Source organism: Lepus europaeus, chromosome 22, assembly GCF_033115175.1.
Source record: "Lepus europaeus isolate LE1 chromosome 22, mLepTim1.pri, whole genome shotgun sequence".
NCBI lineage: Eukaryota > Metazoa > Chordata > Mammalia > Lagomorpha > Leporidae > Lepus > Lepus europaeus.
In genome coordinates, this window is record NC_084848.1 from 13,120,928 (window position 1) to 13,136,821 (window position 15,894).

At 37.2% G+C, this 15,894-nt stretch overlaps 1 protein-coding gene across 10 annotated transcripts in view; it reads left to right on the forward strand.

Annotated features, from left to right (window-relative positions):
• EML5 (EMAP like 5) overlaps positions 1 to 15,894 on the forward strand; it is a 171,413-nt gene that overhangs the window by 20,513 nt on the left and 135,006 nt on the right. For 9 of the 10 annotated variants that reach the window (XM_062181691.1, XM_062181692.1, XM_062181694.1 and 6 more), the window contains exon 2: positions 10,429 to 10,588. In XM_062181691.1, coding sequence (XP_062037675.1) covers positions 10,429 to 10,588 — 160 coding nt within the window. Of the gene's footprint in view, positions 1 to 10,428; positions 10,589 to 12,055; positions 12,133 to 15,894 lie in introns of those variants that run through there. The other variant, XM_062181696.1, reaches the window with a different exon arrangement.

Here is a 15,894-nt window from a genome sequence, read left to right on the forward strand (position 1 = left end):
ACAGCCTCTCTCTAATTTACATGAAGTTTCCTCTGCCGTTTTCCCCCTAACTCTTCCCTGAGATTGCACTCTCTCCACTATCTTGCCTTAGAGTAGAGCAGTAAGCGTCTTCCCTATTCTGCCATCTTGGTCTCTCCTGTTTTTTTAATAGTATACTGATATTTGAAGGCTATTAGGAATGACTCAATAGTGAGGAAGCAATAATTCGAGAAAGTATATTTTTAGCTGTAAAGTATTCGGAAGTAAGAATTTAAGGTGTAGAGATATTTCTTCCATTTTACAAGAGGGCAGTCAAGTCTCCCAATACAGTTTCAGCAAGGTTGGTGAATTTGGTGGGGATGAAGTCTCTCCTTTAAATCCCTCTATGTTATTCAGATGTTAATTACAAGGCAGGCTTCTCAGCTGCAGTGTGGGTTGATGGTGAAGGACTCTGAGGGAATTTGGAGGTTGAGAGAAGGAATGCATATTTATCAGCTGAGTGTTTGGGTTGTGTAATAATGTAAAATGTTCATTTGAAATGTGTGATAAATGTAAAGAAACACTTATTAACATAGTTGTGTGTAACAAGGGAAATATACAAAGATGAAGATAGTCTCCTTTATGTACTTTTAATGTGTTACTACCTTAGTCATGATAAATCTAGATATTAAGTACTTGAAACAACAATGTGTAATTGTGGGATTAGATGCCAATATTCATACCTAATTAATTCCCATTACTCAGAAGTATTAATAGAAAAAAGAACGTTAAAAAAGAATCCATTCTTTCCATATATTTCAAATGATGGTGTCACAATATGGGTGGGTAATTATCTTGTTAAGTGTTTTAGAATAGGAATACTTCTATCATCTCTCCCACACTAATGCCTAAGTGTTGTTGAGTTCCACTATATGTTCAGCAATATACTAGGTATTATGTAGATAAAGCTTAACTATAAGGTATTAAGAATAACTGAAAAAAATTCATGCTTTCATTCTCATTAAGAAAATTGGAGTTGTCAGAAGAGAACTTTGATTCCAACCCACCATTAGCAATACATCCAGCTCTTTCTCCTGTTAACTCCTCCACCCGCACACAAGATCCACTCTTTTTTTGTCTAGTGCTGAAATTCTTGCCTTCACCTGCACCAGTATTTTGCTCTGTATTGGATGATTCCTGTAGGCATTTAGAATATGCACAAAAAAAGATCTTTTCAACAAATGATGTTAGAAACAACTAAATATCCATAAAACTATCTCTCACCAGTATACAAATTTTGACTGAAATTGGGTCACGTATCTTATATGAGAGAACTAAAGCTATAAAGTTTCTAGAAAAAATTAGGAAACAGGATACAAAAATCATTACTTATGAAAAGTAAAAATTTGAGGTTGGTGCTATGATGTAGTGGGTAAAGCCACCGCTTGCAGAGCCAACATCCCATAGATGTTGATCCCATAGAGGCACTGTTTCGAGTCTGGCTGCTCCACTTCCAGTCCAGTTCTCTGCTATGGCCTGGGAAAGCAGTAGGAGATGGCCCAAGTCCTTGGGCCCCTGAACTCACTTGGGAGACCCAGAAGAAGCTCCTGGCTCCTGGCTTCGGATTGGCGCAGCGCCGGCCATTGCGGCCAATCGGGGAGTGATGGAAGACTTCTCTCTCTCCTTGCCTCTCTTCTCTGTGTAACTCTGACTTTCAAATAAATAAATCTTTAGCAAAAAAAAGTAAAAATTGTAAATTGAGCTTCATTAAAATAACTCCAGGTTTCAAGGTAACTGAAGATAGTGGCAGGCATATAGTAAGTAATAAAGCAAGATCTCTTTATGCCCCTAAACTTTCAATGCAAACCATAGCCACAGCATCATTAAGAATACCACAACTGCAAAATAACTGTAAGTAAAAAGAAAAAAATTCCATCTGCCGCTTCTCAAGCTCTTTTCTCCTCTGGGAAATCAGAAGATGGCCCAGGTCCTTGGGCCCCTGCATATGAGTTGGGATACCTGGAGGAAGCTCCTGGCTCCTGCCTTTGGATCAGCACAGCTCTGGCTGTTGCAGCCATCTGGGGAGTGAACCAGCGGATGGAAGACCTCTCTCTCTGGCTCTACCTCTCTGTGTAACTATGTCTTTCAAATAAGTAAAATAAATCTTTCAAAAAAAAGTAGTGGAAAAATCAATGCTATTATACAAAAGTTATTTTGTCTGAATCCTTGTATTATGGTTATGTAAAATATTTATATTTGGCAAGGGGGATGAGAAATATAATAAAACTGCATTTTTTATAACTTTTTATAAGTATAAAATTAGTTCACAACAAAATGCGTCTTAAAACAATAAAATCTTTTGCTATTTCAGAGATACCATTAAGAAAATGAAAAGACAGTCCACAAACTGAAGACATGTATGCAAATAATATATTTGAGGAAAGAATTGTATTGAGAATGTATCAAGAATCTTAAAATGCAATAATAACATGACAAATGACCAATTTTAAAATGGGCAAAACGAGAGCAGGCATTTTAAGCAGCTATTAAGATGTCCCTTGGAATGCCTGCATTATGGGGTGCCTGGGTTCAAGTCATCAGTCCAATACTGACTTCAGCTTCCTGCTGGTATGCATTGTGGGAGACTGTAGGTGTTACTCTAGTGGTTAGGTCCCTGTCATCTGCCTGGAAGATCAGATTGAATTCCTGGCTGTTGCAGGTATTTGGGCAATGAGCCAGCAGATGGGATCTGTCTGTCCTTCTATCTGTCTCATGAATATATAAATTAACATTTTTTAAAATAGGCAAAATGATTTTTGCCCAGAGACAGATCTGTTGTGGAAAGTATATGATATTGTGTGAGGGATCATATCCTGGACTTCTGGCCCTATTAACAATGAAAAGTGGCCATTGGGAGATGGAGAGTGGGAGTTACAGAGGGCATGATGCTCAAGAAGTAGATATTATAGGGCTATATTTGATGTCCCTGACTCACTCTTGTGCTGTATATACATGAAACTGTCTGGAAAGAGTATATCAGAGCCTTGAGAACTGACCTTTAATCATCCAAATTTCAGATTTGTCTATGATATGTACCAACACTGAGGAAGCTTTAACAATTGAATTGTGTTTGGAACCACAGGAGGCTTGGGACATATGCCCTGAACCTAATTAGACGCTTGCCTGCTGAAACAACCAAAAATATCAATATTCTCTAGAAGATTTTGAATAGGACCCAGAGTTTATCATATAGGGAAATCTCAGCAATTTAGAAAAGACAACCGTTGTCAGCACAAAGATGACCTAGATGTTAGGTTTATGAGAGAATTTAAGGCACTTGTTAGAAGTGTAATCATTGATATAAATGAAGAGACACTCTTTAATCAACTGAGATATTAGAAATTCTTAGAGAAAATAGAAGCAGTAGGCAAATGTAATATTTACAACTGAAAAATTCAAGAATGGATATAAAGACTCCTTTAGGGGACACAGTGTCTGAATCTGTGTGGTAACAGATTGGCCCTAAAGATATCCACACTTAATCCCTGGATCCTGTGAATTTGGTATGTTAAGCATGGCAAAAGTGTCTTGGAGATAAAATTAAGATGTGGATGTTAGGACAGTGAAACTATCTTGAATTATCCTATCTTAATTATCCAAATGCACTCAGTCTAGTCATGTGAGCTCTTAAAAGCACAGAACATTCTCCAGCTGCAATGAGAAGATATGCAGCCGAAGTCAGAAAGATTCCACACTTGAGAGTGACTCAGAGTGCCATCGCTGATTTAAGATGGAGGTGGCAACTTGATGAGGCATGCAGGTGGCCTGAAAGAGCTAAGAAGTTCCCTGCTGACAGCTAATGCAGGAATGAAGGTTTTAGTCTTCAACCACAAGGAACAGGATTTGCTAACATTCTGAATGAACTTGGAAGCTGATTCATTTACAGACACTCCAGAAGGAATAGATCTGTGTTTACATCTTGATTTTGGACTTGTGAGACTATAAGCAGAGGACAGATCTGAGCCACACTATAACCAGATTGTCATCCCTGCATAACTGTGAAGTAATAAAGTTGTACCTTTTTTTTTTTTTTTTTTTTAAGATTTATTTATTTGAAAGGCAGAGTTACAGAGAGAGAGGGAGAGACAGAGAAGAGATCTATCTGCTGGTTCACTCCTCAGATGGCTGCAACAGGCTAGGCTGGGCTGGGCTGGGCTGGGCCAGGCCAGGCCAGGCCAGAGCCAGGAGCCAGGAGCTTCCTCCGGGTCTCCCACATGGGTGGTAGGGGCTCAGGCACTTGAACCATCTTCTACTTTTCCCATGCACATTTGCAGAGAGCTGGATTGGAAGCGGAGCAGCCAGGACTTGAACCCTGTGGAAAGTACATGATATTGTGTGAGGGATCATATCCTGGACTTCTCTCCCTATTAACAATGAAAAGTGGCCATTGGGAGATGGAGAGTGGGAGTTACAGAGGGCATGACGCTCAAGAAGTGGATATTATAAGGCTATATTTGATGTCCCTGACTCACTCTTGTGCTGTATATACATGAAACTGTCTGGAAAGAGTATATCAAAGGCTTTGAGAACTGACCTTTAATTTCAGATACCAGTGCTTCAGGCAGTGGCTTAACCCTCTATGTCTCAGCAGTAGACCCAGTTGTGCTAAATTTGTGGTAATTTGTTATATCAGCATAGAAAAAATAATATAGTGTGGGGGTATGTTTTACCTTCCTTACAAACTAATAAGTTAGACATTCATCATTTCTTGGTTGCTGAAAAATACATGAAATTTCCGGGTCAGAGACAAAGGACTTTTTACTTATGGCATGGCAAACAACATGGGCCATAACCACAAAATGCATATTTTTAAGAGTAACTAGAACATTTACCAATATAGGCTATACATTAATAAACCTCAACAAATTTAAAAGATGAAAAAAAATGTCTTCTGATTATAAGGGAATCAATAGAAAATTCAATAACACAAAAGGGAAATTAGGAATTATTGTGAACTAGAAGATAGAAAACTTATGAAATTCAGCTAAAGCAAGGTTTTAAGGAAAATATATAGCATTAAATTCATATGTTTGAAAAAAGATCTCAGGTAAGTAATCTACAATCCTACTTTAAGAAATTAGAAGAAGAAGAGCAAACTAAACCCAAATACAAACAGAAAGGAGAAAATTATAAAGAGCTGAAATTAAGGCAAACACCGAAACAGCAGAGAAAAATCAATCAAAGCCAGTTCCTTTAAAAGATTGATTAAATTCACACATTTCTAGATAGATTGACCAAGAATAAAAGGAAGACAAGCTACCAGTATCCATCAGGATTTCACTGTTGACTCAAAGACATTAACAAGATAGAATAGTATAAACAAATCTCTGTATGTACATTGGACAATTTAGATGAAAATCCTCAAACTCACCAAGAAGAAACCGATAACAGGAAGAGCCCTGTGTTTGTTCAAGTAATTGGATTTGTAGCTCCAGATTCAGATTATGAAGTAATAAATTTTCTCTATTCCTAGATAATGATTGTCTGCATTATAAATTCTGAGTCTACAAAAAAAAAAAAAAAAAAAAAACCTCACACAAAACTAACTCCTCCAATTGTGTGAATTATCAGAGTTATAGGATACAGGATCAACATACACAGATCAATTTATTCAAGACCTGTGCATTGAACAGTTGAAAATTGAAATTTTAAAACAATGTCATTTGCAATAACTCTAAAACATATTTTGCAAACTATGTAGGGTCCATACACTTAAGTATATAAAATGAAGCTAAAAAAACACATAAAAAAAGACTTCAAAAATGGACAGATATACTATGTTCATTGGAACATTCAATATTGTTAAGATAACATTCTCCTCAACGTGATTTATAGATTTAACGCAATCCTGATTTCAATCCCTGCAGGATACTCAGGATGAGTGGGTTAATTCTGAATTTGTGGGAAAGATGAAGTAATGTGAAGAGCTAAAGCAATTTAGAAAAAGAACAAAGAGGACTTGCATTACTTAATTTAAAGTTAATTTAAAGCAGTAATCAAGCAGTGTGATATTGGTGGAAGATAAATACATAGGTCAATAGAACAAAATATAGAGTACAGTGTTACAAGTTAATATATATGATTAATTTTTGATAAAGGTACATAACTCAATGAAGAAAAGGTAGTCTTTTCAACAAATGGTACAGGAACAAGTTAACATCCATAGAGAGGGGAAATGAACCTCAATTTATGTTGTATCTTATATAAAATCTACAGTCGAGCAAAGATTTAAATGTAAAGTATAAAACTATAAAACTTTTAGAAGTAAACATCATTTGCTTTGGTTAAACAAAAGGATATCCATAAAGCAAAAAATTAATGTACTGATTTTGTATAAAAAGTTTCCTTTGTGAAAGAAAATGAAAATCTACATTGTGAGGGAAAATACTTGCAAATCACATATTAGACAAAGGCAGTTGTATTGAATATATGAAATGCTTTTAAAATTCAAAAATATGACAGCCCAATTAAATGTATCTAGAAGACTTGAGCAGATTACAAGAAACATATCTCAGTGTCATTAATCATCAGGGAGTCAAACTAACAAGATTGGTAACAGCAAATATTAGTGAGAATGTGGAACAACTAACTTTCATACATTGCTGGTAGGAAATTGGCAGTTTTGGGTGTCGGCATTGTGATGCAGTGAGTTAAGCAGCTGCCTGTAAGATACTGGTATCCCACATGAGCACTGGTTCGAGTCCTGGCTGCTCCACTCTGATTGAGCTCCATGCTAAAGGCCTGGGAAAGCAAAGCAGTGAAAGATGGCCCAGGTGCTTGTGCACCTGCCAGCCACCAAACCTGGATGGAGTTCAGGCTCCTTGCTTCAGCCTGCCAGCCTTGGCCCTTGCAGCTGTCTGGGGAGTGAACCAGTGAAAGGAAGATCTTTCTCTGCGTGTGTCTCCCTCTCTCTCTCTCTTTCTCTCTCTCTCTCTCTGTTAACTCAGCTTTTCAAATCTTAAAAAAAAAAAACAAAAACCTGGCAGTTTTTTTTAGAGCTTTTATATAATGAATGCAAATTTCATAGGTACAACTTTAGGAATAATAGTGGTTCTTTCCCCTATACCCTCCCATCCCCACTCCCATCCCCCCTCCTACTCCCTCTCCCACCCCATTCTTCATTAAGATTCATTTTTAATTAACTTTATTTACAGAAGACCAACTCTATACTAAGTAAAGATTTCAAGTTTGCACTCACACACATACACACATACATACACACAGTGTATAAATTACTGTTTGAGAACAAGTTTTGCAGTTACTTTTCATAGTACAACTCATTAAGGACAGAGGTCTTACATGGGGAGTAGTGCACAGTGATTTCTGCTGTTAATTTAACAATTAACACCTTATTTATGATGTCAGTGATCACCCAAGACTCTGTCATGAGCTATGGAAGCCTTTTGTGACCACAAACTATCAGTATTTAGACAGGGCCATATGCAAAGTGGAAGTTCTCTCTTCAGAGAAAAGTACATCCTTTTTTTTTTTTTTTTTTTAAGATTTATTTATTTGAAAGAGTTACACAGAGAGAAGAGAGGCAGAGAGAGAGAGAAGTCTTCCATCTGCTGGTTCACTCCCCAATTGGCTGCGCTGATCCAAAGCCAGGAGCTTCTTCCAGGTCTCTCACGTGGGTGCAGGGGCCCAAGGGCTTGGGCCATCTTCTGCTTTCCCAGGCCATAGCAGAGAGCTGGATCAGAAGAGGAGCAGCCGGGACTAGAACCAGTGCCCATATGGGATGCCAGTGCTTCAAGCCAGGGCGTTAACCCACTGTGCCACAGCACTGGCCCCTGTACATCCTTCTTTAATGGCCCCTTCTTTCTCCCTGGTTTCTCACAGAGATCTTTCATGTAGAATATTTTTTGCCTGGCAGGTTTTTTATTTTTGTTTTTGTTTTTTTACACATTTAAAAGGCTAAAGCATTCACCTTTCCTATCTTTTTTTTTTTTTTTTTGTAAAGAAAAGATTTCTTTATTTACTTGAAAGAGTTACACAGAGAGAGAAGGAGAGACAGAGAGAGAGGTCTTCCATCTGCTGGTTCACTCCCCAGTTGGCTGCAATGGCCAGAGCTGTGCTGATCCGAAGTCAGGAGCCAGGAGCTTCCTCTGGGTCCCCCATGCAGGTGCAGGGGCCCAAGGACTTGGGCCATCTTCCACTGCTTTCCCAGGCCATAGCAGAGAGCCGGATTGGAAGTGGAACAGCCGGGACTCAAACCTTAGCCCATATGGGATGCCAGCACTGCAGGCGGTGGCTTCACCTGCTATGCCACCGTACCGGCCTAACCTTCCTTTTTCTTTAATGTGACTTTGAATTGCTTTATTCTGTTGTATATAGATATCATAGTTAAACTATGGAAACTTTCTGTGTTTTTATTTCTCATTTTCCATGTTTAGGGAAATTTCCCCTAAATTAAAAGTATATATATGTCCTTTTTAAAGATGAGCAAACAAGATTGAGATAATTTGCTGAGAAACCCTTGAAGAGCAGTTAGTTTTGAATTTAGGTTTTTTTTCTCCTTCTGTTCAAAATATATATACAAGGCAATGTCACTATTTTTCACCATTTTTTTTACTATTGTGATACAATTCACATAACATAAAATTCACACTTTAAAGTCTGGTACACCATTAAATCATTGTGCGCACACACACAGTGCAGTGGTACTTTGCATTATCACTGAGATGTGCAGCTATTACCTCTAATTAGAAAAATTTCCTCACCCCTAAAATTCCTGTGCTTGTTACCAATTCTCCATTATCCTCTCCCTCCAGCTTCTGGAAACTTCTAATCTTTCTTTATAGATTTGCTTATTCTAGACATTTCATAAAAATGGATTCTTATAGTATATGACCATTATATGTTTGCTTTCTTCCATTTGTGTAATGTTTTCAAGGTTCATCCACATTGTAGTATGTATCAGTACTTTATTTCTTTTTATTCTCAATAATATTCCTTTATATGGGTACTATATGTTCATCTATCCATTCTTCAGTTTATGAACATTTGGAATGTTTCCCCCTTTTGGCTGTAATGAATAATGCTATTATGAACATTTGTGTACAAGGTTTGTGTGGACATAAATATTTTCATCCTTTTGGAGGATATATCTAAAAATAGAATTGCTAAATCTTGGGATAACTTTAGCCTTTTAAGGAGCTGCCAGGCTATTTTTCAAAGTAGTCACATCATTTTACATCCCACTAGTAATATATGGGAGTTCCATTTTTTCTGAATACTTGTCAATAGTTGATATTTTAGGTTTTTTCCAATCATAGAAGTAATTTATCATATTTTTATTTTAATTTCTATTTCCCTAATGATTACTATTGACGTTGAACATCTTTTCGTTGTGTCCTTTGTAGAGCTTGAGAAAATATCTGTTTGTTCACTTTAAGAATTGTGATGATTTTTGAAGGCTGGCGGGGAGAGAAAGAAAAACAGGGATCTTCCAGCTGCTGGTTCACTCTCCAAATGCCTGCCACATTTGTGGCTGGGACAGGCCACCCTGGCTAAGCCAGCATCCAGGAACTCAGTTTGGATCTCTCATGTGGATGAAAAGACTCAATTCCTGGAGACATCATCTGCTACATTCCAGGGTGTTCATTAGCAGGACGCTGGAATCGGGGTCCGAAGCTGTCTTTCCATGGGGTTTTAAAGTTTCTGTGTACAAGTCATACTTTGTGGGGCCAGTGCTGTGGCACAGGGGGTTAACACCCTGGCCTGAGGCACCGGTATCCCATATGGGTGCCAGTTCGAGACCCGGTTGCTCCACTTACAATCCAGCTCTCTGCTATGGCCTGGGAAGGCAGAGGAGGATGGCCAAGGATGTTTTCTGCCTTCTGCTGTGGTACAGAGACTATTGCCAACTGGTAGTTCTTCTTTTTCAAGACTGGTAGTTTACTTTGCGTTAATTATAGTTGACCCTTCAGTTTGTTAAAATGGGATTTTAGTTTAAGTACTAATGTTATAAAAAGAGTGCTACTAAGAGCTGTTTTGGAATGTTAAAATTTGGTCTGGCAGTACTGAAGAAGAATAGTTAAGTGGGAGAGAGGGCTTAAAAAACAGATGGCTGCAAAGTGAGAAAATGGCATGTGGGTGGGTTGCTGCGTATTTGTTATTATAGGGCAGTTGATCCCTTTGGGACTTTTTTCTTGAGAAGTTTCCATGTTCTATATTATGGGGAGTATGAAAGGTATAGTTGGTTTATAATTAACTGTTTTCACAGATATACTATTAAGGTAGGACCTCTTAGCATGGGTTTTATAGAAATTATTTACTTTAAATCCAGATTATTTAAAATTGATAAGTATAATGTTCATTCATATATATATATATAAATGTTATGAATACCAAATAATATAAAAGCCCTATAACCAATTTTTAAATCTTATTATTTGTGTTCTTTTGCAGCCTTGCATTGCATCCTGAACGAGTATTGGTAGCAACAGGGCAAGTTGGGAAAGAGCCTTATATCTGTGTTTGGGATTCATATACCGTGCAGACCATATCAGTTCTAAAGGATGTTCATACGCATGGTATAGCCTGCTTAGCATTCGACTTAGATGGACAGGTATGTGATAATTTTCTTGTTCTGAATTATGTTTTGAAAATGTGCTATAAGAAATTATTATAAATCTATAATAAATTGGAAAGAAGTTGATGTATTTATCCAGCAGTGAAGGTGGCTAGATAGAGTGGGTGGTTGATTTATATAAGAAGAAGGACAACAGGAATTTTTATTGCATCATATTAAGATACTTTGAAAACCAAAGAAATTCTGATGCACTTACGTATTACCTGCTTGTAATTATATATAATTTTATGTATAACCCTTTTCCACCTGGGGTATTTTGATAGGACAGATAGAAATTGTCTTAGGAAAATTGTTTTTCTAAGGAGAGCTATATATATTTTAATTTTCAGTTTCTTTAAAGATTATCAATTAAAATTATATTTTAATGGAAAGGATTAAATAATTCCTGTGAATTGTTTTCACACAAAATCAAAGGATATAATTAATCAGTTCACTGACTAGTCAGTTTCCAAATTATCATCTAGTTCTAGTCATTGCTTTTTAAGAGGTAAGTCAAGGGCTTTTCCTTTTATTCTGATGTTTTCATGGAAGTTATTATACCCTACACATGTTTTAGAAGTGGTAAGAAGTTGGATTTTGCAGATGTGGCTAATTTATACTCTTAAAAGTAGACCTTAAAATCAATTTAACTTTTAGAAAAAAATTACTTGTCTGCTTTTCAATTTATAAAATTATTTTGTAGATTAGATTTTACAAAACAAAAACAGATTTAGTCCATAGATGTTTTATGTTGCTCTGAAGCAAAACTTCTTTAGTAGCACAGATTATTATAATTTTTTTCTGATAAGAGGTGACTTTCTGAGAATTAATCTATAAAGACCTAACTGGGCTTTCTTATTTGGGGAAAAATGTGTTTCTGAGTTTATTACTATAAAGCAATGATTAGCAATTATAGAAACTTAATTCATGTCCCATTTTTACTATTATCTTTCAAGTCCCTTAATGTCCTCATGTCAAATTCATTTTTTTTTAAAGCGGAAGTGAATAATATGTACTCTTTATCTATTTCGGAGTAGTATAATGCACTGTGAAACAAATATACAAATTTGTGAACTCAGGATGCTTTAAGTGTCTTATAACTTTAAATACTGTTACTTTCTTAGCTTTAAAATTGCCCTTTCTAAATGTATTATAGTGCATTGCTGAGGAATTTTCTTTTATCCATCCAAAGAGAGCTCATGCCCATAGCTTTTAGTTGTTGAAAACCTTTAATTTGGCTTATTTTAAGCATCTTATAAGAAAAGTCTTGGGTTCATGGATTTTATCATCAGAAATCTTCATGGGAACATGTTACTTAAAATTTTAAGCTTATGAAAATATAGTACCTTCAAGATATTGAGCACATGCTACGTGCCAGGCATTATGCTAATAAGCCTGCATTATCTCATTTAATCCTCACAATAACCCTATGAAATAGATACTATTATTATCTCTATTTTACAGATAAAGAAACTGAGACTTAGGTTAAATAACTTGCCCCAGGTTACACAGCTAGTAATGGAGCCAGAGCGGGAATCCAGGTCAGTTATACTCCAAAGCTCATGTTTTTAACAGCAATGCTCTACTGCTTCCAAAGCATGTAACTTAGGAAGTGGTTATTTATCTTTTAAAAAGAATTCATCCATTTTAAGTACAGTTAAAGCTAAAGGGTAAGGAACTGTTACAATTTAAGATAAAATTAAGAAGAATGTCTCTGAAATTATGTTAATGAGAAAATACTTTAAAATATATTTAACAGAACTTATCTATTTGCTTATAACTATAAACTATTTACCGGATACCAAGTAAGAAATATTGTATAATTTTTATATTTTTCTTAGATTTGATTATAAGTAATCATTTAAGATTTATCCAGTAATGAGTTTCCCAGCTGGTAGCAATGCTGAGTATTCTTTTCCCAGAGGCTTTCTTCTAAATGAATTGAATATCCACAGTAATACTGGCAGTCTGCCTTATTGAGGATAATTAGGACCTGAAAGACTATTTAGATAAATTCACATCAAATAGGGACTAAAATTTCATAGTAAATGGGAGAAGGGGTAGGCGGATTAGGAAGTTAATTGGTACTTTATCTTAAAAATACAACCATAATTTATTTATTTTTTAAAGATTTATTTATTTATTTGAAAGTCAGAGTTACACAAAGAGAGGAGAGGCAGAGAGAGAGAGAGGTCTTCCATCCGCTGGTTCACTCCCAATTGGCTGCAATGGCTGGAGCTGGGCCGATCTGAAGCAAGGAGCCAGGAGCCTCTTCTGAGTCTCCCACACAAGTGCAGGGGCCCAAGGACTTGGGTCATCCTCTACTGCTTTCCCGGTTCATAGCAGAGAGCTGGATCGGAAGTGGAGCAGCCAGGTCTTGAACCAGCGCCCATATGGGATGCCAGTGCCTCAGGCCAGGGTGTTAACCGGATGCACCACAGTACCAGCCCCACAACCAGAATTTATAAAATGCATTTCTCATATTTAACAGAATCAAAGTTATGATTATAGCTCTGATAATTTATAGAATGAACTTAATTTTGTAAGTTATATGCTTCTGTTTATCTGTGACTTTGGCACATGATTTATAAAAATTGTATAATATTTTTGCAAAAATATTATAAGGTTCACTAATTTTTCCCAAGAGCCTTTAGTAGTCTCTTGATATCTAGACATCTCAAGTGCCTATTATATTATTCTTGCATTTTCTTTGCTTATGTTGCTCTGCCAGATTCCAGTTTCTAATGGCTTTGTGTGTGATTAGGCTAGTGTTTACTCCATTTAGGCTTCTACCGTAACATTTGTGATTTTACTTTGTAACATTATAGCAATTAGTTCTTATACAATGAACACTGACATCACAAGTACCCCATGCTAGACTCTTTTCATTTTCATTTATTTGTATGTTTTCACCATTCTGAGAACCCATCTGATGTTTCTAGTGTGTATTAGAACATTTTTATTCAGTATTTGATGTATAAATTTTTTTGTAGATCCTTCCAATTCAATTAATGGACCAAAATAAGATTTTGTTTGGGAATGGGAACAAAGAGGAATTTGGGAAACTGGGTAGAGGCTTCCATCTCCTTTTCTGATTGTTATCTCTTATTTATCTTTAAAGGAGTTTTCCTTCTATTTGTGTTATAAATAACAGTGTTCTTTAGGAGCCAGTAGCAGTCTTCATCTTACTCATTCTTGATGGGTAAATATCTTGACCAATGACTTTAAATTCCATATCAGCTAACAGTGGCTCTATCTTCTCTCCAAATGCTTCCTTGACTGCCTGTAAATATTCCATATTACATATGGATTTTGAAAACTGAATTCTCACTTTACTGTAACTGTCCCAAAAAAAGGCCTATTCTCTTTTTTCAAGATTTATTATTATTTTTAAAGTTTTTTTTTTTATCTGTTTGAAAAGCAGAATTAGAGAGAAGGAGAGACAGAAAGAGGTCTTCATTTGTTGGTTTACTTCCCAAATGCCTGCAAAAGCCAGAGCTGAGCTGATCCTAAGCCAGGAGCCAGAAGCTTCTTCTGGGACTCCCATGTGGGTGCGGGGACTTAAGGACATGGGCCAGCTTCCACTGCCTTTCCCAGGCACATTAGCAGGGAGCTGGGTGGAACGTGGCGCAGCCAGGACTTGAACCAGCACCCATATGAAATACTGGTGCTGCAGATGGCAACTTAATCTGCTATACCACACCACTGGCCCCAGATTTCTTTATTATTTATTCGAAAGTCAGAGTTACAAAGAGAGAGATCTTCCACCCACAAGTTCACTCCCCAGATGACAAGGCCAGGGCTGGGCCAGGTTGAAGCCAGGAGCTTTATCCAGGTCTCTCACATCGGTAATAGGGGCCCAGGTTCTTGGGCCATCCTCTTCTGCTTTCCCCAGGCCATTAGCAGGAAGCCGGATCAGAAGTGGAGCAGCCAGGACACTAACCAGCAGCCATATGGACTGCCATCACTGCAGGCAGAGGTTTTACCTGCTTTGCCATAACACCAGCCCCCAAGGCCAACTCTTTCTCCTGGCTTCTGGCCTGTCCTCTCCAGCCTTGTCTCCTGTCAATTCTACCATGTGGGCCTCTGTAACTCCAAGCTCCATCCTTTCCAAACAGCAGTCTACTGGACTCTTATGTTCAGATGACACCTTTCTGTGCCTTAATCTAGAAACTGCCTCCCAAAGCAGTTATGGCAGTTGCAGGACTCAATTGGTTTGTTTCTCCCTCTTTCAAGATTCATAGTGCTTTACTTCATATTATAGATGTCTAAAATCATCTGTTTCAAATATTTTATACAGATTTTTTTTTTTTTAGTTGTTGATGGCAGTGAGGGGAAGTTCAGACTGTAATACTCCTTTTGGCTTGAAGTCCATCTTTCATGGTTTTTTTCAACCTCTCTCATACTTTCTGTTTTAGTATCTCCCTTTTTCAACTCTTCTTCTCCCTCTAATCTATGTAATCCTTCCATTGGGTTTGTAATTTTATTTTTTTATTTCTAGAAATTTTGTTTTCTTCAAATCTCCTTGGATACTTTTTATACTCTCCTTTGCTTATATGCAATATTTTGAAGTCTTGGTTTTATTTCTCTGTTCACATTAAGCTTCTTTTATTTAATAATTCTATTATCTGATATTTTTTGCAAGGCTGATTTTTTTGTTGGTTGTGACTTCTGAATCTCACTCATAGTCTCCTAGTTCCCTGTGTTTACAGGAGTTTTTTTAAACTTAAGGCTTATTGTTACTGAATTGCTGCCTGTAAGATGTCTTTGAGGAGGGCCGGTGCCATGGCTCACTTGGTTAACCCTCTGCCTGTGGTGCCAGCATCCCATATGGGCTCTGGGTTCTAGTCCTGGTTGCTCCTCTTCCAGTCCAGCTCTCTGCTGTGGCCCAGGAGGGCAGTGGATGATGGCCCAAGTGTTTGGGCCCTTGCACCGGCCTGGGAGACCAGGAAGAAGCACCTGGCTCCTGGCTTTGGATCCGTGCAGAACCGGCCATTGCGGCCATTTGGGGAGTGAACCAACAGAAGCAAGACCTCTCTCTCTCTCTCTCTCTCTCTCTCTCTCTCTCTCTCTCACTGTCTATAACTCTACCTGTCAAATAATAATAATAATAAAAAAAGATGTCTTTGAGGGATGAATTGAAGTTGCAGTCTTCCATTTGCCTTTGCTGCATAGTTGAAGTTACTTGAGGGTACAGCCAATCCTTAGGACTACTCTGAAATTTCTCATTTAAGGGGTTCATTGATAATGAGAATTTAGATAATAACAACCATGTAAAGGCTACTTATGATTACAAATTTTCA